Source organism: Rhinolophus hipposideros (genome assembly GCF_964194185.1).
Source record: "Rhinolophus hipposideros genome assembly, chromosome: 19".
Taxonomy (NCBI): Eukaryota; Metazoa; Chordata; class Mammalia; order Chiroptera; family Rhinolophidae; genus Rhinolophus; species Rhinolophus hipposideros.
In genome coordinates this window covers 49190328-49214223 of record NC_138065.1, presented here as the reverse complement: position 1 = coordinate 49214223, position 23896 = coordinate 49190328, and the positions used below count along the sequence as shown (strand labels likewise).

The 23896-nt window shown below is 39.8% G+C and overlaps 1 protein-coding gene across 6 annotated transcripts in view; it reads left to right on the top strand.

The window, feature by feature from the left end:
• The window catches only part of DNM3 (dynamin 3), a 397977-nt gene that overhangs the window by 45685 nt on the left and 328396 nt on the right, over window positions 1-23896 (top strand). For all 6 annotated transcript variants that reach the window (XM_081025373.1, XM_081025374.1, XM_081025371.1 and 3 more), the window contains exon 2: window positions 9355-9428. In XM_081025373.1, coding sequence (XP_080881499.1) covers window positions 9355-9428 — 74 coding nt within the window. The remainder of the gene's footprint in view (window positions 1-9354; window positions 9429-23896) is intronic.

Here is a 23896-nt window from a genome sequence, read left to right as displayed (position 1 = left end):
CTGACTTATTTCGCTTAGCATTATACTCTCAAGATCCATCCATGTTGTCACAAATGTTCCTATATCATCTTTCCTTAACGCTGAATAGTATTCCATTGTGTATATATACCACAACTTCTTTATCCATTCGTCTATTGAAGGACATTTTGGTTGTTTCCATGTCTTGGCCACCGTAAACAAAGCTGCAATGAACATTGGAGTATACGTGTCTCTATAGAGAAATGCTTTCAAATTTTTTGGGTAGATACCCAGGAGAGCGATTGCTGGGTCATATGGTAATTCTATTCTATACCTATATTTTTAATCATGCATGTTGACCTATTTATTTTTTTAAAAATCACCCCTTAAAATGTATCTTTCCAATAAATTTAGTTTTGAGTCCTAGAATGCTGACTCTATTTGTTTAACAGGTCACCACTGAGTACCTTCTTCACGCCAGCTGCTGTGCTAGACATCGGCCTTACAGAAATGAGGTCTCAGTTCTAAAGGAACTTGTCCAGGGAAGGAGATGGGGCTGGGGTTCGTGGTCCTTTGGAATAAAGAGGAGGAGCTTCTAAGTACACTGACAAATCAGCAAATGCTTCCCACAGGAGGCAGTGCCAGCATTCTGTCTGTAAGGGCGAGATGGGTAAAGGAAGGCCTTACCTTGCGGGAAGGAAGGGCTTCTGTGGGAGAGGAGTCACTACGGAGGTCTGGAGGTCTGAGATTCGTGTGACGTCACCTGGGAACCAGATATCTGCGAATGAAAGGTTTGCACGGGGTTCGGGGTGGGGGGTGGGGGGATAATGGATGAGGCATTCAGAGCGGTAGGGAGGAGCTGGATCCCAGGTTCCACTATTCCTTCTTTGATTCCTGGGAATCAGAGCCCCACGCTTTTAAAATATACGGTGTGGCTACGGCTCTATGTTCTGTTTTAGTGAAGAAACTAACCTATACTTTTTTGGCTTCCAGTGAAATACCTACGTGTAATTTTTCTTCCAACCTCTTAGAATAAGGGAAAACAGAAGAGCACAGTATTGGGGAGGAAGCTTTCTTCTCCTTCGATCCCTGTTCTTCCCTTCCAGGCCCCTGCCAAGAAACTGGTAATAGACATTCAGGACCAAGGACAGTAATTGGGCCGGTGTCCCAGTCAGGCCTTATTAGGGGCAGGTTGGCCAGTCCTTCGCTCCTCACTGGGTACGTGTTCTCTCGACCTGGCTTCTTCTCACTGGGTGGGATCTCCCACACACGGCCCTTTCCTTGCCAAAGAACAGAGGTCTGAGATTCATGTATGGGCTTCATGGAAAGGGGGGAAAAAGGCCTTTCAGCCTTGTTGGTACAAGCCTTAAGGCTGCCAAAGGTACTAGGCCAAAAGTACCCTGTTTGCAGGGTGTATTGGGGTTTGAGGCAAAAGCCATCTGACTTTGTCCTTTCCACATCTATCCCTTTTAGAAACCCTGCGGGAAGAGATGACTAATGGGACCAAATGTTTAGTATCCTGGGTCTCTTATTTACATATTCTCAAGGGGGGTGATATTGTCCCCAAGGGGGCAAAAATTGATTTGTGGGGGACAAAAAAACCTTACTCTTTTTATGAATAAAGCACAGCTGTACACACAGTACTGATAAACAGTGAATCTGTGCTTTTCAATGTAATGAGGGAAATGTAATGGGGTAAAATGTCTATCAAAGTTCCTTAGGGGAAACGAATAAAAGGAAGTTAGGAAACACTGTGGCAAAGCATAGTGTCTCTCTCTCTTTTTCTTTCTCACTCTCTGTCTGAGGCAGCGCGAGGCTGGTTCAGGGACTGGTAATGCCAACACTGCCCTAGACTCCATCCTTTCTTGCTCTGCCGTCCTTAGTCCATAGCTTCCGTTTTCCCGGTTGGCCTGTGGTTTAAGATAGTTGCTGCACTCGCTATCATGCCTAACTGACAAGGAGAAGAGGGAAGGCAAAAGGTCCACCAGCTACATCAGACCCCTTTAAGGGAAATATCCTTGATGTCAGTCAACAACCTCTAATTACATTGGAATGACTAAAACTTAGTCACGTGGACACCCCATTATCCAGGGAGGCCAGGAAACGTAGATTGATTTATGTGTCTGTTGCTTTATCTGTTAAAGTTGGGCATATTGCCATTCCCAACAAAACTGGGCTTCTGTTACTAAGAAATAAGTGGGAAAAGGATATCTGGCCGGCAACCAGCGGTCTCTTTAGTCATCAACATGCCTGGCAGCTGCCTGGGAAAGTATCATCTGTGATTTGGAATACAGCACCGGCCAAGTGTCTCTGCTTTCTGCTGCGACTCATTAACCTGAGGCTTTAATTCTTGAACGAACTGACTCTGTGCATGAGCAACTAAAATGGATTAAATATGGAGGCGTCAAGTTCTCGAGAGTGTTTCCTGGTGGGTAGAACATGTGGTATTTGTAAACTTCTTCACTCAGTTCACAGATCTCTGTCCCAGAAACGTTTGCATTTTTAACGTTGCAGTGGGAACATGAATTATTCATTAATTAGGTTTAATGAAACCCTCTTCTTAGCAATTTTGAGCTTCGTGAATAAAAGATAAAGACTGAAATTTCCTGGGTGTAAATAAATAAATAAATGCATGTGGTTCCTGCAATTGGATTTGTAAGTATGCCTTTTGAACAAAAGGATGGTGGTATTTACTGAATACTTCAAATTATAGAGTAACCGATAACAGCAAAATGTGATCTGTTACAAATCTGTAAGTGCTAATATTCTCACTCTGTGCCACGCTTTTAGGGGAGAGACGAAAAACGGTAGTGGAAAATTTCCAATGAAATCTGTGTGGATTTGGCCATAATTACTTCCTTCAGCAATTAAAGTGGCATTGTAGTGGTCTGCAAGGCTCCGGGATTAGGACACGCAAGCACAAAGCCATTTGAACTGTGCCATTATGATGGGCCTGCTCTCAGTCCATGACCTCAGTGCTTCTTGGGGTGGGGGTGGGCAGAATTTGGCAGTGACTTGCCTCTCCCTCTCTTTTAAATTGGGTTATCATTTTCAAGGATTGTGAGATAGTAATTCTACAGGGATTGTTTTGGAGCTTGTAAAATTATACTTTGAAGATAATATTTTACAAGAAACCACTCTGTTTCGAAGGAATGATTTTTAAAAGTATATTGGCCCTAGGGTTTTTTTTTTTAAATTGTTTTCTTTAAATTCTATTCCATGTCTTCAGACATGCGGTGGTATTGTAGTTTGTACTTTTTCACCCGGTGTTCTGTAGTTTGTACTTTGACAAATACTGCTGGATCTTAGACATTCATAATAAGATATTAATTTAAATGACCTCAGCGAATTAGTGGTACATTGAAAGTCATCTTGTGTGTTCCTTCTGTTGATGTAAAATGCCACTTAGCTGTCTGCCTGTCGGGGAATCGGATATGGGAATGTTTTCCCTCTGTGTTATGAATATATGAGGCAATGAGAAATCTTCCTTAAAGGGTAGGTAGGCAGTGTCAAAAGTATCTGATGGTTGGGCACTGAAGGTGGCACTGGGGCAAACACACGGTGAGGTAGCAGATGTGTATGTAAATAGACCAGGGGTGACAGGTGTGTGTTGAGAGCTTAGTGTGTGTTGAGAGTGTGCCATGGCACTGAGTTTGAGAATGCAAAAACTGCCGCTAGAGGACAGGGCTTTAAAAAATTTTCCTGCTTTGTTTTCTGTCTGGATTTCATGCTCAGGATGATGAGGAGACATTTAATGATTCAGTGTCTGGAAGCGATGTGACAGGACTTGTGTTACCGTTGAGGTTGGGTTGGAGGGTGCTCATCTTGGATCCAAGGAAATCACTTGGGAGATGGTGATTAATCTATATAAAAGTTGGTGGCACCTCGGGTGGTGATTGAATAGAGAAGAGAGGATACACTTCAGGCTATGAAAGAGGTAGAATCAGTAGGACCTAGTGACAAACGTGGAGCATGAAGATGGGGGAAGATGGAGGATGGATAATTCTCAGTGCTTGGCGAGGCTGACATGTATGGAAGCCAGTGATGTGGATTGTGACTGAGAATGAAGGAGGAGAAACGTGTTGGATGAATGATAATGAACTGAATTGTAGAAATTGGGCTTGAGACCTCTAAGTAGAGACGTCTAAAGGCTAGTGTGATTTTGGGGATACCTCTGACGTTTGGTGTGTGGCTTCTCTCTCCAGGGGCCCCTCTCAATTTCTCGGTACTACTTCTTTCTGGTGCCCATTACGTGTTGGTGTTTCTCAGAGTCCACATTCATCACCTTTCTCGTCTCCGTTCCTACTCATCTCTTCTCAACTACGTGCTCTATTGATGACTCAAATTATTACCTCCAGACAGCACTTTGATCCGGCATTCCAATTGCTCAGTCTAACTGTGTACTTCTTGTCACCATCTGGATATTTATTCTTGAGGCACCTAAAGTTCAACATATTCAAATATGTCTGCTCATCTTCTTCCTCCATTTCTTTTACAATGTAGCCTCGTCTAGGGGTCAAGGGCACAGATGCTAGAGTTAGACTCTCTGGGTGTGAGTCACTGATTAGCTTTGTTGCCTTGAGAACATTATGTGACCTTCCCGTGCCTCAGGGTCTTCATCTGTAGAGGGAGAATAACAGTAGAACCTACCTCATACGGTTGTTATCAGGATCAAATGAGAATGAGCCTGGCACATGGTGAACACGATATACATATCAGCCATAACCAGATCTTCCTGATTTCCTGTTCTGGTTAATGGTACCACTATCTAACCAGAAATGTAAGCTTTATCCCATCTCCTCCATGTCCTTTCATTCTGCATCAAGCCATCATTAAGTCCTGTCAATTGTCAATCCTCTCTGTTGTCTTGTCCCCAATCTCCACCTTTACCACCTTAGTTAAGCTTTATCATCTTCCTTAAGGGCCTCACCTGGTTAGTGACTAGCCTGTTTTTTTGTGTCTTTCCCTTTTCCAACATTTTCTATGTTGTCCCCTCGTGATTCTTCTGAAATGCAAATCTGACCACTTAAAACTCTTCAGTGCTCACAGGAATTACAAAATACAAGTGAAGGTCTGCTTCTGCCTCCTTCTCCAGACTCTTCACCTCCTTTGGACCTTTTATCAGTCCTCGGTTCCTTCATGTTCTGTGTTACTTTGGTCTTCCATGTCTTTGCACATCCCGATCCCCTGTGGAATGCTTCCTACCTGACGTCTCTCTGTGTCTCTCGGGCCAGTCCCCCAAGCAGAATAGATTAGTCCTTGCTCTGAGTCAGTACTCCAGGAACTTAACCCTGGTACCCTGTCACGACGATTGTAATCATTTGCATGTCATTCTCTAAGACCAAGCTTATTTATGTTTGAATGACTCGCTACATGAATTAACTTCTTGGAGAGTATGGTTTATGTCTCTTGTGTTTAGTTGAGGGCAGATGTTAGACATTTATTTACTGAGCACTTCATCTGGGTAATGATCATTTATGCCTATGTTGAAGAAAGCCATCGCTGTAGTTACTTTATTTACACTAAGGGACAAAATTCCCTTTGAGCTTTGTTGATAGAGCAAGTGAGCTCTCTGATTGTAGCCTTCCAAAGAAAGGTTAGTTATTTCCCAGTGAAGCAGTGGTAATATTTCTTGGTAACTAAGTTTCTGGAAGAGCCAATAAATATCATCAAGACTGTAGCATGAGAATTGCTCTCTATTTTTTTGTGCAGGCATCAGGAAATCCTGAAAGAGCATTGACTTATTGCCTGAAGAGCAGCTGTTAGTTAGGACTGCACAATCATGCTTTTTGGAGGTGGACTGGGAGAGAAGAAAGGCATCTGAGTTGTAGCTGCTGGGTGGTACACAGAGAAAAGCTCACCTCCTGCCTTAAAACCTGTATGCTCTGCTCATAAATAAGACATTCAGACAGTGGAATGGAGTCAGTTTAATCATGGCAGTCTTCAGATTACTCTTGTTACTCTGTACCTGGAAGGTCCATTGTGGAGGAAAACGGCATACAAATTTTATTTTTCACATATGTATTAGACCATAAATTATATATATTTAAACACTATATATATGTGTGTGTGTATATATATAATTTATGGTCTACTACATAATTTATGGTCTAATATATATATGTGTGTATATATATACACACACATATATGTATATATACGTATATATGTATATATATGTGCATATATGTATATACATATATGTATATATGTGTATATATATGTGTGTGTGTGTGTGTGTGTATATATATATATATATATATAGTTTAAATCCAAAGTAATGCTGAAGCCACAGTCAGGATTTTCTATGCATTGATTTAGCAAAGTAGTTTTCCCATTAGGGGTATACTTGTGGAAAAAAACCAACCACCTATTGCACAGAAAATAAGAACATTCAAATGGATGATGGCACTCAATGGCTACTGAATTATTCATGACTGTGTGGATCCCTGACTCCTTTTGATGGAAGCAGGAATAAGGACTGTGCTTTCCAAACCGGTGCAGCTGGTCAACCCCAAGGGGACAGATCAAGTGGGGTCTGAGGCCCGTTATCTCCAAATTCCATTCATGAAATGTCAAAATCTTGTATGTAGAGACTTAGATTTTTTTTTTTTAGAGAAGAGAATGCTACAATATCAGGAAAAACGTACTGTAGCTATATTGTAGCAATAATAATAGTAGGTACTACTTTTTGCTGTGGTGCATGGGTTTTTAAAAAACTGCCATTCATTGCATCTCGTTTCATCCACAGGATTATCTCAGTCTGGTAGCAAAAGGAAGAGGTTTAGAGAGAATTTTGCCCATTCAGTGATAGAACTGGGGCTCAAAGCCAGGTTCTCTGTTTCGTTGGAGGGCTCACCTCCTTAGCTGTCCCAGCAGGAGTGTGCTGGACATGCTACTGGATGGTGGGAAGAATGTGTATCTTCAAAATGCCAGATTTGCTGCTCCTCAGAAGAGAGAAATTCGCCAGTTTTGTGGTGCCCCAGATACTCCTGGGAAGTCAGGGGAGACTTCCAAACGGCAAGATTTGGTTATCAAACCTTTTAATGAGAGTGTGTGTGTTGGACGTAAGACTGGAGAGAGCCCTGAAGGGGCCGAGTAAGTGTGAGTTAGTGAGAAGGGGGTTGGCTACCTGAATCCATCAGACCTCTTAGTGCAAAGTTCTGTGGGCTTCATAAACAAGTACAGAATTAGATGATGTATCTGTGGGCTTTCTTTTCAGCCAAACACAGGATAATTACTTGCTATTTCAAATGTTTGATACATACTGTTTTGCTTTAAATGATGTTTAAAGGGATTGTCACTAAATTACATTATAAATACATGGCCATAAATGTGAGTCGAAACAGATCCCAGCACGAAGATAATAAGTAACTAAGCTTCCTTTGTTCCTTCTTCTTTCCCTCCATCTTTCCTTCTCCTCTACCTCTTTTTTCTTTCTTTAAACAAAAGATTTTATTGATTCATTCAATGGCATTATTCGGGCATTGGAATGCCTGTATTGTTCTCTTTGGTGTATATAAATCCTAAAACCTCATTCGTGGACCCAACCAGATGTCCTTCTGCTCTTTGCTCTGGAGTTGTGTTTTGTTTTGGTTTCCCTTTATCCTTTGCTTCTCAAATTACTTCTTCCTTTCTGATTCCAGGCACAGAGTAGATGCTCTGCTCATTTTGATTAAATTTGAAGTGAAACCGTGCAAACTAGCAGATATTCTCATGTGGTTCTTGGAAAACATTCAAAGAGTCGTTCTATGGATTCAGATATTTTTAAGGGAGTAGCAGCCTCTCTCTTTCCTGAACTCCCAATGTAGTTTATCTGTCCCTTTCTTTGATGTCTTTCCGTGGGCATGCCTTAATTTTCCCATCAGATTTCAAACTCCTGGTGGCGAGAGCGTCTAACCAGCACGCCTTAGTTTCTCAGTGATTTTTTGTTTTGTTTTTGATGAATAAATAATATTTATTTCTGGTGGCATTTTTTAGAGCAGATGCATGTCTGTAGCTTTACTACTCTCCATTTTAGTCACATACAGTGACATGCTAAATGAACTTAGCCCTTGGAGTCGTGGAGTCAAGTCATTAATTTACACTAGCACTTGCAAAATAAATGAGTTGTAGCCGGGGAAATTTTGCTTACTTTTATCTCTGTGACTCTCCATCCTAAAGTATCAGTGGATCTAACGGTGTTTGTTAGGCAGCCTTGTTGCTGGCCATTCTCTGAAACCCTGTTTGTGGGGAAGCTCTGTCTGTGGGGAAGGTCTGTCTGCCAGACGTTCTTCAGAATTCTTAGCATGCCCCAGGCTGATAGCCCCACCACATTGTTGAGTGACATATCCTGACCTGAGGCCAGTGGTTCTTAAACTGATGCGAGCATGGAGTCCCTTCAGCTTGTGAAAGAGTATGGATGACACACCTTCTAGAATGTTCTGAATCTGGAAGTTCAGGATGGTGGTGGGCTTCTGTGGTCATGACACCTTCTGGTGGCCCTGGAACCACTTTTTAAACACTGCCATTGAGTCAGAGATTTGTTTTGAATGGAATTCTGTGATTTTTAAAATGAGGATTCTTCTCCAAGTTTCGAGGCATTCTAAATGTGTTTGCAAACTGTGTTGTAGGCATGTTGATGAAATCTTTGACACCGCAGAATCAGTAGGATTTACGTGGCACTGCAGATGTAATTATATAATACTTTCTTTGCTGCAGTTTTATTGCTCTAGTGTATATTGACATGCCATTTAAACACAATCTTTAATTATTAAAAATTCCCATTTATCAGGAGTAAGAACAAACAAAACTGAAATCGCATTTTTTTTTCTGTTAATTTCTACATACACAATATTTGTCTCTGCTTGATCCCACATTTTATATGTGACCTTTTATTGGAGAAAGATTTCAGGATATTTAGAAGATACAATCTAATGTACCTTTAGTAATTGTCAGTATATGATGGTAAGAATGTTGATCTTGAAGCTAGGCAGAGTACTGAATTTGTTAAGGACCAAAAAGAGCTTAAGGATTAATTTCTGCATCAAATGTTTTTATTAATGCTGATTCTCTGAAAATAAAAATTAATCAAAAGTACACAGTAACGCAAACTTTTATGAATTCCAGCTATATATAAATGAGCGATGTATTCTAGCGAGGTCATCATGACAATGTACACGTATCAATATTCAGTATGAGAGGCCCCACCTCTTATTTATTTATGTGTTTTTACTTTTTGCAAATGTTGCTTTTATACGATGGGTCTAGCATTGTTTAGACTTGTAATACATTGAAAAGTGGGGAATTACAAAAATTATTGTGGAACTTGACCTACAGATTTACAGGTGATCAGAATTCCTTCAAATTCCTTCATGCCTCAATCTGTTTTTTTTTTTTTTTTTTTTTTTTTTTTAGGGACTTCCTCCCTCGAGGGTCAGGCATCGTAACGAGACGGCCTCTGGTGCTCCAGCTTGTAACTTCCAAAGCAGGTAATGAATGAGGATGTTTGCCATTTGGAGGCCATTTCTGGTACCTGTTGCCTCCATTCCTGGGCGTTGGGCTGTAGTCACAGAGATGTTTCTGTGATCACTTTGCTGTGGGTGGTTACCTATATTTCTCTCCAAATGCTCCTCCCTCCTTCTCGCTCTTTTGATTCCTTTGATTGCCTTAAAGGGAAAGCCTGGTTTGCATGGATTTTTAAACACCTACTATTTTTTAGGCTTAGAAAGTAATATTTTATCATTGTAATTCATCTATATAATTTTACAGTACAGCATAACCACTAATATCCCTTTGATATACCTCTTTCCTGTGAGTGTGTGTGCGTGTGTATGATTTTTTTTTAAAGTAATAATTCAACACCCAGGTAATACCTGTATGCGTACGTATGTGGACCTATATCTGTATTCACATATCCATGCCTGTATCTGTATCTCATGTGCTGGGCTTGCCCCTCTCCGTAACACCGTGATAATTTGATAGATGAATGAGCTTTGTTTTCATTCTTATTTCTTAGCAACTGATGATCTTGAAGATTTGTCGTGTTTAGTTGGTGTTTGTGTGTCTTCTTTTGTGCACTGGAGAGAACCAGCCACTGTTCTAGGCTCTGCAGATACAGCAGTGACTAGGGCAGAGCCCCTGCCCTTCTAGTGCTTTATATTCTGCTTACATCATTTTAATGTATAGAGGTTTTAACTCTGAATGGTTGTAAAACTATACATTTACGTTTCACAAAGAGTAAATATTTAGCATGATTTTCTTTTTACACATTTTTTATTTTTTAACATTTAATTCTTTATCTGAAATTTATTTTTATTTATGCTGAAATATTTTCCCAGTCTCCTTTGTCTTCTGTTCTACTTCTGCCGTCATCTGTTTCTGAATATCTTTTCTGTTTTATGGTGCCAATACCACAGTTTTGCTTTTGTGGCTTTATAATTTGCTTTAATATCTATCTGTCAGGGCTATTGTCCTCCCCCTCACCCCATTACTTATTTTTAGTTGGGGTTTCTTTCCTGTTTGTGTGACAGAGTTTAGAATAATTTTGCAAAGAAAGACAAAGCTATTCCCACTAGAATTATTTTAAACCTATAGATTCATTAGAGAATAATCGAGCTCTTTAAAATGTTCGTTGTTTTTCCAATCCAGGGACCATGCTATATCTTTGCATTTGCACAGATCTTCTCGGTATTTCTTGGTAAAATTTTTGATGGTCTTTATATAGTGTCCATGCATTTCTAGTTAGGGTGTTCATGTTTATTTTTTGTAATTTGAATAGGGTTCCCCCCCATTGTATTTTATAATTCCTCATTGCTGATCTATGTAAAAGCTGCTCTTTTTCCTTTTAATTTTTAAATTACTCATCTTACTGTACATTTGACAGATTAAAATATTTTTAATTGATTCTCTTGGGTGTATTGGTTATAAAGTCATTTCATCTGCATTTCTTAACTGATTCAATAAATGCTTATCATTCAAATACTGAGATGGCTGAGAAAAGAGACTCATTGACCAGAATAGTAATCATCTCCTTTGCCTTGGGGACTTTTGGTGAGTGTTAACATGGGAAGCGTTCTCTTACAGTTCAGCTCTAGTGGGAAGGTACCTCACATGCTTCTTCCTTCTACCCTTTTGCTAACAGTCCCCCAGTCTTGTCCTTGCTAAGCTCCTGACGTTTTTTCATTACTTCCCATTAATTCACGAGCATCATACTTCTCACCCCACCTCTCTTTTCATGCAACATAGACTAGAAATTCTTCCTCTCAGGGAAAGCTGGCCCACCATCATTCAGGGACCCCCAAATGCGGCTTTCATATTGTAGCACGCTACTCCAGCCAGTGACAGCTGAGAACTAGGCTCATTATAAACAAATTTTTTTTTTCAACCTAAGTGAACTATTCCTGGGGAAATTCCATGTATGACTACAGGCCTGGGTTGGTGGAGGGCTAACAAAATGTCTGAAAGGAGCATGCTGGGATGTATGTCATTGCTTGTATGATTAACTTGTGCCTGTACCTCCTAATTGGGTTCAGTTCCATAAATGTTACTTTCTCTGGATATATTCATTCATTCATTCATTCATTCATTCATTCATTCATTCATTCAACTAGTAATGTTTATTGAATGACTCCCAAGTACCAGGCAAATATTCCTGTCCTCACAGAGCTCACATTCTAGTTGCGGAGAAACCAACAACAAGCAAAACAAATAAGCAACACAAACACATAGTGTGTTAAGTGATAACAAAAGTGGACATTCATGCCATGCTGCTGTGTGTGTAGGCAGAGAGACATTAGAAGATGCCAGGAGGGAGGATATTTGAAGTTTAACAAGGAGCCCAGTAGGACTGGAGGTGGCATGAGTGAGGTGGGGCCACAGGAGACGGCTAAGGAGAGACGGTGCTGCTAGACCAGGGAAAAGGCTGATCGGGTAGGTGTCGGTCAGCCACCTTGAAAGGGAACATGATAAGAAGAGTAGAGCCTTAACATGGGTGCCATGGAATGTCACAGAAAGAAACAGCAGAGGGATTCAGGGATGGGAGAGTGCGTGGAGATGATTCCTTTACTCATTAGGACAGTGAAGGGAAGGGTCTCCTCTTCTACTGCAACCACGGAAAGAGGACCATGTGGGGGGAACTGCAGGCGAGTCTGCGCAGGTGGTAGAGTTGAAGGAGTCTTCATCTGATGGCTTCATTTTCTCCGGGAAGTAAGAGACAAGGTATTTGCTGATAAAGTCCATTTTCTCTTCTCATTCCCGTGAACACGTCTCTCATTTCTCTTTCACATCTCATTCCATTGGCCAGGACTCCAGAGCCGTGTTTTCCTCTTGGTTGTGATGCCAATGCCTCTTGTGTTAAATTATAGGTATACTATTTACTACATGTTTTTCCTGGTAAAGAACGATTTTATTCCTGATCTTTAAAAGATTTTAAAGGCTAATAAATAGGTACATAATTTTATTGAGGGCCATTTTGGTATTTATTAAGATGATCGTCTGAAAAACTCTTCGATATGTTCACCCTCACGTTCAGAGATTTCTTATTTAAGCATTCTTGCATTCCTACGATATACTTGATGATAGTATTATAGCTTGTTCTTTTACTGGACTCTTAAAGTAATTCCATTACTTTTTCAAGGTTATTTACATTTCTTTATATATCCATCTATCTAATGTTGTCGAGTTACACTGAACAAATGGTATGCTAGCTCAGCATAAAATGAGTAACTTTCTCTCGGTCTCTTTTGACTTTATTTTGTTAGCTTTTGAAATTCTTAAAAACCCAGTGATGCATTTCAGTTCCTGTCTCCAATTAAAGAGGGCTGCTAGTCAGGCTTTTTACAGAGGGTGATGTCTTAGAATTGGATTCAGAGACAGCATCCGGGGGATGTGGCAGTAAGAGCCTGCGCAAGTTAGACTTGAGGCTGTGGTCACGCAGGGCCCGAAGATACGGGATGTCAGAGCACACAGGGGAGTATCCAAAACCGCGTGGGTACTTAGTGTTCTAAGGCAGAGATTTTCCTCCTGCAACTCTAGACTCTCTTAGAAAAGGATTGCTAGACTCAGGACAGGCACTAGGTAGATAATTATAATAATGAGTTGCTGCCATTTTTTGGAGCATTAATTGTGTATCAGCGTCACGCTCTTTGGAGATGTTTTCATTAAATCTTTACAAGAACCTTCTGAGATGGATGTTATGAATCCCATTTTAGAAAGAGCCCCAGCAATGCTAAGCCATTTGTCCAAGGCCACTGTGTTTGTAGGAGGAGGATTGTTCTCTCATCTTTCTGACACTGTTAATATTGCATTTTAAAAATGGGAAACTTGAAGTGCTTTCTTTATAGTTGTATTAGGTTTTGGTGCAAAAGTAATTGCGGTTTAAAAGGTTAAAAATAATTGCAAAAACCGCAGTTACTTTTGCACCAACCTAAGAGGCCACAGTTTGTATTTTTATAGGGTATTTTTTTATGTAAGGGAGCATAACTACAGTAGTGAGTAGTAATATGGAAATTATTTGGTTAATTCATAATGATCATCTGCTTTCCAAGATAATGCCCATTCTGTACTATTTCGTGGCTTATCTCCACCCACTGCTGTAGTAGTTTCTAAACAAAGCCAGAAAATTAATTACAGGCCCTGTGGCATATTCCAGATACTTTGTTTTTGGGCACTTACCGTGTTTCCCCCAAAATAAGACCTAGCCAAACAGTCAGCTCTAGTGTGTCTTTTGGAGCAAAAATTAAAGAAGACCTGGTATATTATATATTATGTTCTATTATATTACATTATATTGTATTTGTATTATATTATATTATACCCAGTCTTATAGTAAAATAAGACCGGGTCTTATATTAATTTCTGTTCCAAATGACACATTAGAGTTGATTGTCCAGCTAGGTCTTATATTCGGGGAAACACAGTAATACAGAAAGAGCATCTAACAAATCACAGTGTTGTGAAGAAGGGAAGAAAAACCACCATCTCTGTTTTGTTAATAAAGATAAAACTTTTTTTTAAATAAATTTTATTGGGGAACAGTGTGTTTCCAGGGCCCGTCAGCTCCAAGTCGTCCACTATCCCATGCGGGAATTGAACCGGCAACCTTGTTGTTGAGAGCTCGCGCTCTAACCAACTGAGCCATCCGGCCGCCCCAAGATAAAACTTTTAAGTGAAAAGGTCATGGTAGTTTGGACTCAGAGGGATTTCTGAAGGTGTGACTTGGGAGGGCAAGAGCTGGACAAGGTATTGATGAGGTGTAGGGTAAAGACTGCAGAGTCCAGAGCACAGGAGTAGGTAGGGGGTCTTTGTAAAACAAGGGGGCAGGTTTCAGTGCCTGGGGGCTTCAGGACCATGTTGCAAGTGGCTGGGGCCAGTTTCCAGGATCCGATGGTGTACCTCTCTTCCCAGCTCTGTGTTCAGGGACATCATGGTGGGAGTATCGGCAGTGTGGAAATTGGCAAATGCTATAAATCATGAATTTCTCCCCCTTCGGGTGCCAGTTGTTAAACATTTATCAACATGCCACTGGTTTTCTTCTCAACACCTCATCTCACTGTTTACTGGTTAAATGACATGTCAGACTGAGAAAGCCAATGTGTCTGAGTGTAATGTTTTTGAGGAACTACCGAATATTATTGGAAGTGTCTCTGCTTTAAGAAGTGATCCATTGGAAAGTTGATATGTCCTCTGAAGGAGAGGTGATTTTTTTTTTAAGGCTGCAGAATCCAATTCACTCATTAAAAGTTAACTCTTAAGGACTTACAAAAGTAAAGCCTGTTTGTCATGGTTAAGGACAAATGATTTTGTGTCCTGGAGAACTTTGCTATTTAAAACATAGCAAAGTTCTCATAATGCTATCATGTTGCCTCACTCTCCTTTATTTCAATGACATTAGTGTAAGAAATGAAGATATTACAAATCAGAAATTACAAAAATGGGTAAATTAAAGGTAACTGTTCGAATTACAGAAGTATTCTTGTGTGTGCTGCTTCCTTCCTTCATGTATGTCAAATATATTATTAATTCATCAAAATTTGATTTCCCAACTTTGGCTTGCATCTACTTCACAATGTAATAATATGTGTCCATGTTTTAAAAATTACATGACTTGTAATTTCTTAGCGAATTATTACTATTCAGTATTTTGGGTTGGAGTTGCTGTAAATGACCATTTTAATAAATAGGCTCAATGACAGAAGTCAGAAAACTGGTTTTGGACGCACCACATAACCAGCAGGGTGAGGCAGAGATACCAAATTCGGGCAGCGGGTCTGAGGAGCAGCGGGTAGGCTTGGGAAGGTGGTGTGTCACCACTGGGTTCTGAGAGAGGAGCTGGCTGTACCCCGACATGGGGTCCATCCTCAGCTCAGCATGAAGACTTGTGAGTCTAGGCGCAAAGTCTGTTTAAGATTGCTTCCTATGACAGCAGTCAGGGAACTTGTGGAGAAAAATGTCACCTTTTCACAGGTGTTTTAAAAAAGTTCATAGATTAGTTAGACCTTAAATCCTGATTTATGTGCAACATTGGTTTTCTAGTTTTATATAGTAGACTGAGATCTATGAGCGGAAACATCCAGGTATGACTTTGAATAACAACAGAGGAAATATTTTAAAACTACGGATCTCAACTTGTTTTACATTTCAACATCCAAATTTAACTTTAAATTGATATTTTAGTATAAGGTAGTCTGTTTTTGGTGAGGACTACATGTTTGTTTTCTTTTCATTGTAACAAGTTAACCTCATGGCAAAACCAAATGTGATTCTGACAACATTCTTTCTTAGCTGCAGCTTTGACCTTGTTCTGCTTCAGTGCTGGTTCCTCATAAAGGGCAGTTTAGCATATCAAGTGCAGATTCCTGGTTTAATGTCCCTTGAACATAGTTATTCTAATATTTTAAACGTGCAGGGGACCCCAGGCATCACCCGCAGACCTTTTGATTCAGCAGATCTGGGGTCAAACTCAGGGAGCTGCCTTTTGAAGAACTCCTGCCGGGTAACCATGTTTCCCCAAAAATAAGACCTCGCCAGACAATCAGTTCTAATGGGTCTTTTGGAGCAAAAATTAATATAAGACCCAGTATTATATATTATATGACATTATATTATATTAATATTATTTATATTATATTATGTTATATTAATTATATTATACCTGGTCTTATATTATAGTAAAATAAGACTGGATCTTATATTAATTTTTGCTCCAAAAGACACATTAGAGCTGATGGTCTGGCTAGGTCTTATTTTCAGGGAAAGGTGGTAAAACGTTCACTAAAGCTGTTGCTCTTTGAGTTGCGCTGTGAAGATCTCATAGAACAGTTTCATTTAATTATTTCACCGTCGTTCTCTTTCCTCTTTCTAGATTCCTTTCCTTCTTCTTTTTATTAGGCTCCTTTTATTGAACACTTACCTGTTATTGAAAAACAGTGTTTGACATTTGGTCTTGGAGTCTTTATGCAGGTCTAAACAGGCAGCCTTCCCAGTCTGAGCTGTCTTCTCCAGCTGCTGCCGTCAGGGTACCTAGCTCAGATACCAGCACATCTGGCCCTTGCAATTCAAGAGCCTAGGGATCTGTTTTATCCCCAGCTTTATTTAGATGTAATTAACATATAAAACTCTGTAAGTGTAAGGTGTACAATGTAATGATTCGATACATGTGTGTCGGAGGATTTCCTTAGACTATCCAGAGGCTGAGATTCTAGTAACACCTGGTTTTGTTGTTATATAACCTGCTGACCTCCCAGGTGTAAATGTAGAGAGTGAAACCCTCCAAGTGAAATTTCGGTAACAGCAAGTTCCTATCCACTCATCCCTCAGAGCTGGGGCCCTCCTCTTTGATTTCCCATAAATTCCAGGAATTTGCATTGACCCCATAAGATGTCACATAGTTACCGAGCTCAGAATTTTAATTCTGGAAAGTGAAACTATCAAACATACATTGGAATATATGTGGTGGGGGAGTTGGACAATGGGATGTTGGCTTTCCCAGGAAGTTTGAGGATCATTGGCATAGAAGGGATCAGAGGGATTTGTATTTCTGGGGCATGCTTTGGGTCTTTACTCCTGGAATACTGGACACAATGTAATAAATTAATGAACGTCCAAAGGTCCTAGGTGGCACAACATCCTTGTTAAATAGAGATGGAAAAGCCATATCCACGTATTAAGGTAAGACTCTGTCCAAATATTCCCACATTTGTAACCTGTTTCATTGGGAGGTCAAAATGGCTTTCCTTCAGGATTCCTATAAACCTTGTTTCTAAGGGGGAAAAGGTAGTTTGTGCTGTCTGGGATTTCCATACAGACCTACTTTAAATCTGGTTTGATTGTGTTTTTCAGGTCACTGTTCTTTTAATATTTGCAAAACTCAAGAAATTCAACTTGTCTCTATTTTATGCTCCGTTGTTGGAATCCCACTGTGAATTATTGATTATATTCACCTCTCTTTCCTTCCTTCCTTTCTTCCTTCCTTCCTTCCTTCCTTCCTTCCTTCCTTCCTTCCTTCCTTCCTTCCTTCCTTCCTTCCTTTCTTCCTTCCTTCCTTTCTTTCTTTCCCCTCCTTCCCTCCCTTCCTATCCCTTTTCTTTCTTTCAACTTCTCTTTCTTTCTATCCTCCTCCCCACTTCCATTAAAAAAAAATATGTTGTCTCAAAATAGTTGATATTGAAGAGGACTAAAAGGTAAGCTGTAAAGTTGTTAGTATCTATTTAGGTTTGAGAGGAGGAGGTGTGATTTTTATTGTAAGAAAATAAATAGACTTCTTTTACATCATGCCCATGCTATAGTCAATTAACAATTACTACTTCCCTACTCCTTCCACTCTCATTGTTTCCCCTTGGGCTTCTAACACCAGAAATTGTAGATCACAGGTATCCCCTTAATTTGCATTTGTTAGGTGGGTGGGAGGAGTCTGGAATGCATTTTTTCTGCCTTCTCCTCATAGAGGGGGTATGCCTTATTTTTCTTACTACCACGCCTGCATTCTTCTCTCCTGGAAGCATTGATTTCAGTATTCACCTGACCAGCAGGGCAGGATGGGTGATCTCCTCTGTTAAAAGCTGTGACCTATGAGTTTAAGAAACTGGTTGTTCTGTTGTCTGAACAGCATGAGAAGAGACCATTGAAAAGTTGAGCTGTGCTGGTTTACAAGATGGTTGTGTATTAACCTAAGGTGTTTATTTTACAAAGGGAACTAAATTCACGTGGCATACTTTTCAATGATTGTGTTAATTTAATACTAACTATCTCCTGCAAGCCTGGTGGAATTTCTTCTCATTATTTTCCCAAAGTGTATTTGTTTGGTAAATTTCTGTCTTCATGTTTTTGCATTCATTCATTCATTCATTCATTCATTCAATCAATCAACGGATTTCGAATGCTTACAGTGTGCCACACAACAGAGAAGTTGCCAGTTTGTGTCTTGCCTACCATGTTTCTCCAATTGTTTTCCTGTTACTCTCATTTTGTCTAGTATTTAAAGAGACCTGATTTTTTTTTAAATCTCTGTGTAAGTAACACACCTGGGTGGAATTGCCTCTCACTTACCTTCAGTTTTTGTTGTTCCATTATATAGGAATTTGGGGTCATGTGATACTTTACAAATAATGATACTTGTACATATCTCTCAGTAAGGCAATGTCCAAAGCAACTTGAGAGTCTCTATCCTTTGGAATGTCTCAAATCTACTGCATGTCAACTGTGATTTCCATTTTAAATATCTGTTTGCCCTTGTTCGTCTCATTCCTCATCAAAATTCTTTTGTTCCTGACATGTACATGATATATCTAACTCTTCATCATTGTATTTAACGTTTCATTTTGCCATGTATGTGTTTCCCAATGTCCATATTAGTCTCGGTGCAGACTTGTCATTGACCAAGTATTAGCAGACAATTCAGAACAAACATACCTGTATTTAAATATAATGCAGGTCTATTCTGATTTACGAGGCAGGTGTCATCTTGAGACATGGTCTCAATTGTTTATTATTGTCTAAATTGTTGCTACTCTTTAAAATAAATCTTTTAATGATTTTGTATCTATGCTATGGATATTGTTAAATTTGAGTATTCATAAAAGTAAATGCATAAAGAATACTTCTTCAGCAGTTCACTGAACACCTTTTTTCATGTGAAGGCTATTTCTTTAGGTTACTGAGGAGTGTACGAAGTTACCATGCACTGACATATGTCAGGAGTGAGATAAGAAAAATAGAGAGCAGACCCCTCGTACTCTGACAGAAGCGTGTTGGCAGATGGGTAGGGTGTGTGGTTCCTGTGGATTGGGGATGTGTTTGCACTGAGGCTTTGTTTCTTCTTTTTATGCTTCTAGCCTTATCCTCAGCTTGACAGAATTGTAATCAATAGTACTTGTGTGTGTGTATGTGAGGTGAGTGTGAGTGTGTATGTGTGTGAGTCTGTAGAAGTGTGTGTGAGTGTGTGTATGTGATATGCCATCCTTAGGTGAATTTCTTAGAGTGACTTGTGTGTGTATGGATGTTGGAGAAACAGGTACACATTAGGTCTCCATTAAGACTTCTAATTTGACTGGGCTTAGATATTTTTAAAAAGTATTACTCATAGTTTAAATGTGTTTAATTTCATCATAGCAGGCTGAGAAAAATCAGTATTTCGCAGGAAATACTGGATATCTTGTGTATGGCTTTATTTTCGAAAGCTTATCCACAATAATTTTAGATATATTAATTTAATAACAACAACTTTCTTCAGTGTTCATATAGAATTTCAAGATTTATTTAAGATAAAATAATAAAGCAGTTAAGCAATTGCATTTGTGTTTTCCGTCCCACCATGCTATATCTGTATTCATTTTTACTCCTTCTGTTATGTCATCTCTCCCAGGAGCCTGAATTTTTGTATCCTCTTAGGACCTTGAAAACCATTCTAAGAGCATCTGATAAGTTTCTTTACACTCAGATACAAGTAACTGATACAGTTTAAAGTGTTACTTATCCCAAAGATCTTTGCATTTTAACAGAAAAAAATGAGAAGCCTTATATTATAAAAATTAATATCTACTAGTGGCACTGTCTTGTGGGAAGGAGAAAGTTTTTTAATCTGTAGGAGTTTCTTCAAGCTCTTGACACCACACCACCTAAATGGCTGCAGCTATGCTTCTACCCAAGATTAGCCCCTCAAGGTAATTCCATCTTCGGTAAGTTCAGAGTGCTTTATAAATTATTTCTAATCTTTAAAACGCTCTACTTGTAACGAACAGACAGCCTTTCAATCTGTTTGACAGCTGATGAAACAAATGCAACATTTTAGAAAGTAAAATAACGGATTTGAAAACACTTGGAAAAGTATTAATGCATCATACAAATTTTTATTGGTAAATTGCTTCAGACCTGGCAATTTAAGCAGCCTCACTAAATTTTTAATCAAGGTGCTAATTTATAATGGATAAGGAAAGTAGGAGAAGTTAATACTGAGATGTTTTAAGAATGAGCTGGGTTAAGAACTCTGGTATGTCTTTATTCGAATGCCTAAATTCAACCATCATTTTTATTTTGTAGGGTTCTGGGCATGGAAGGGTAGTACAGACTGTCAGATAACCAATGCCAAGGTGAAAATGCCCACGTTTTATATACATATCAGTTCACATCTCAGTTTGGGAGAGAAAAAGGAAGGCGGCTCTTCGGTGATAATACGGGTAGTGGACAGAAGTACTGCCAAGGGAAACAGCCCCCGCACATTCCTGGTTCTGCTGGAACCCTGTTCATAGACTTCCTCAAACAGATGAGCTTCCTGAGGGAGCCAGATTCCTACATGGTAATCGGACCAGGGCACTCAGTGACTTTTGTGGTTAAAACAGAATCCAGATAAAGGAAGTACTAAGGTCAAGATTTGTAAACTACAACGAATAATTCTGAAAATTATTTTACTTCCTACTATTCAGGCATTCAAGAGTTCCAAAAAAAAGAAAAGAAATCAGTAGTATGTGACTTCCTCAACCATGTAATTTGTTTAGGTACAGCAGTTAGGAAGTGAAATGTAGCTACTTCACTTAGATTTTACCTAATTTTTAGATTAAAAAGAATATTGCTACCTACGAATAGTGTGATATTTTCAGAAGAGAAAAGCATTAAAGTTACTAAAAAACCCCAAATCATTTCATTATTATTTTTTTAATTACAGGAAAACCTTAAGAATTTACTGATTCCATGACATAAATAGCTGCCCCAGTCATATACTATCATTACTCTGGGAAATTGTAGAATGTTTTAAATATCATAAGGTATTGCTAATTGTAACAGTAATATAATAGAAGCACAGTAGCCTACCAACACTTAATCTAGTTTTGGCTAAATGTGTGAATAGGCGTGTTAGATGTGAGTTGTCCAACTGGGGACAAGGCTCGGTGGTTTACTGAGGGTGGGGGCAAAACCTCCAGTGCAGGCGTGAGGACAGGCGGCCAATACACACGTGAAAAGATGGTCAGCATCATTGCAAATTCGAACCTGGAGAAGATACCATTATATACCTGTTAGAAGGTCTGACATTAAAAGGAGTGAGCCTACGAAGTGTTGGCTAGGATGCAGAGGAAACGGAGCTCTCCCACTGTTGCTGTCTCATGTAAAATGGTCTGACCACTTCGGGAGGAATCTTGCAGGTGGGACTTTTTGGCGTCCTCCATAATCGTGGGAGCCAGTCCCACACAGTAAATTGCTTGATATATGTCTGCATACCTATAGCCCACTGGTTGTGTTTCTCTGGAGAACCTGGACCAGGACAGTTGTATATTAATTACACCTCAGGAAAGCTGTTAAAAATATGATGTGTCCTTCTACCTAATTGCTCTGAAGTTGTGGCCCATTCATATACAGACACTGCTGCTTGCTTTGGGGGTGGGGGAAGGAAGGGAGGCCATGCCCTCCCACTCCTGCTTTGATTTTTGAGCTGTCTGCTTCACAAAGATGTTAGATAGTAAACAGAATGTAACTAATCACATACATGCTTTCCCAAGGTTAAATTCTCTTTAAAAGATATTGTATACTCTACTGGACTCATGTTTGTTGAGTCCTTCATTCAAATAATGGTTGCTTTATTGGTTGTAATGATCTTGGTGTTTGATGGTCCGTCCTGTTCTTTTACTTAAAACATGATAGCTACTCGGAAAGAACTCACATTTTGCTCTCCAGGCAGGAAAATGTTGCAAATCTCATACGTCTACCCTTTTGATGAATGTTGGTGCCTACTTGGTTATCAACTGGGAAGGTCTTGAACTAGAAACCAAACTTGGAAACATTTTACACGCGATGCTTTGCATTCTAAAAGCCTTATTTGTCATCTCCTTGCCTGTCTGTTCCTGAAGTGTGCTTATGTTTTCCAAAGTTTTCATTTATTTGTGAAGGAACATATTTCTGAATACTCAGATTTCTGAAAAGGTTTTTCTGCTTAGCAAAAGTTGGTGTAAACAAATTGTATTGCTGATTTACTGTGTGACCTTGGCCAATACATAGACTGTCTGGTCTTTAGTTTTCTTTGAAATCTTTCTGGCGTCCGAGGTATAGTACTGTAAGTGGGTACTGTGATCCCTGAGCAGTATTTCCCCAGAGTATTCTCTCTTTCACTGCCATATTGTGCATTCTTCATGAAGAAAGGGTCTCTTCTTTCCCATGTGTCATGTTTTGCCACACAGGGATGCCTAAGTAGAAAGATGACGTTAAAATAATGAAAAATTTGATGTCCTCTAAAAGTATGCAAGAATCAAGATTTTCATACTTGAGAAAAGATTGTAAAATGTGTTATTCGCTGCCCATGTCAACCAGAAGTATTTGTGTACTTGCTACATACTTTTGTACAATTTGCCCAGTGCTTGTAAAGCCTCGTGAACGTATGGTTGAAATAAAAGCTGTAGCTTCTGTACTGGGGAGACCTGGGAAGTAGACCAACGCAGTGATACGTTGGGCCGTTGGGACTCTCAATGCAAAAGGAGTTCACAGCACGGAGACGTCATGTGGGTTTGAGTAGTTAGAAAAGGTGCAGTGGTGGCCCCGATCTGATGTAGAATTCAGATCAATAGAGGGCAAACGAGGTGATTGGTAGGTGGAGAGACAGTTAAGGTCACATTTGGGGCAGGATAAACAGGAGGCAGTGAATAGACCTCTCCTTCCATTGGTGACCAGGCTGACATGGTGCAGGTTGAGGGCAGGTAAGAGGGACCATTGAAAACTTGGTAGAGGAGTTTGGAATTTTGGGTTTAAAGACAGAAAGCCACCATGGGTTTCTGGGCAGGGCAATGTCATGTGTTGTGGGGAGCCATGATTTCTTGTTGCTCTGGAGCATTGTGGACTGGCTTAGTTTATGATTAACTTGTTTCTGCTCCTAAGGCATTGTCTCTGCCTGCACCCTGAGGGTGCTTACAAGTTGCTGAGGAATGAGGTGGGAATGGCCGGTTTCCGGATACAGATAACTGATGGCTATCAGGATAATTGGTAGACTTTGTCATGATAATTACTTTGGGGAGTTTTGTAGTGATTTTGTAGTTTCTTTGTAGAAGTTAAAAATTTACTTTCTGTGAGATAATACATACCCGTGATTGTTAAACTGCACGTACCCAAAGGGTATATAATGGTGAAGGTGAATAAACCAGGGGCTTCAGCATCACTGAAGACCGGCCGCATCATTATTTGTGTGAGTGTCTCTTTTTCATTCCCACTCCCCCCTTCGGGTACTGTTCGATTCGTGGCGGCTGGCTCGCCACAATGTGTTCAGAAAACATTTTACGCATCCTATCTAGAAGACTTCCAGCAATGCAAGCTCAAGGCATAGAGGTGTTGACAAGGCCAGTGGACAGTCATTTTACCTAAAATGCAAGTGGATTATTTAGGATTGCTTAGGTTCCTGGATTTTAGTACTTCTCCCTAAAGCCTTCAGAGCTGGGTTCCTTCTTCCCAGGTTCGTTTTCTTTTGTGTTATTCAGTCAACCCTCTAGTT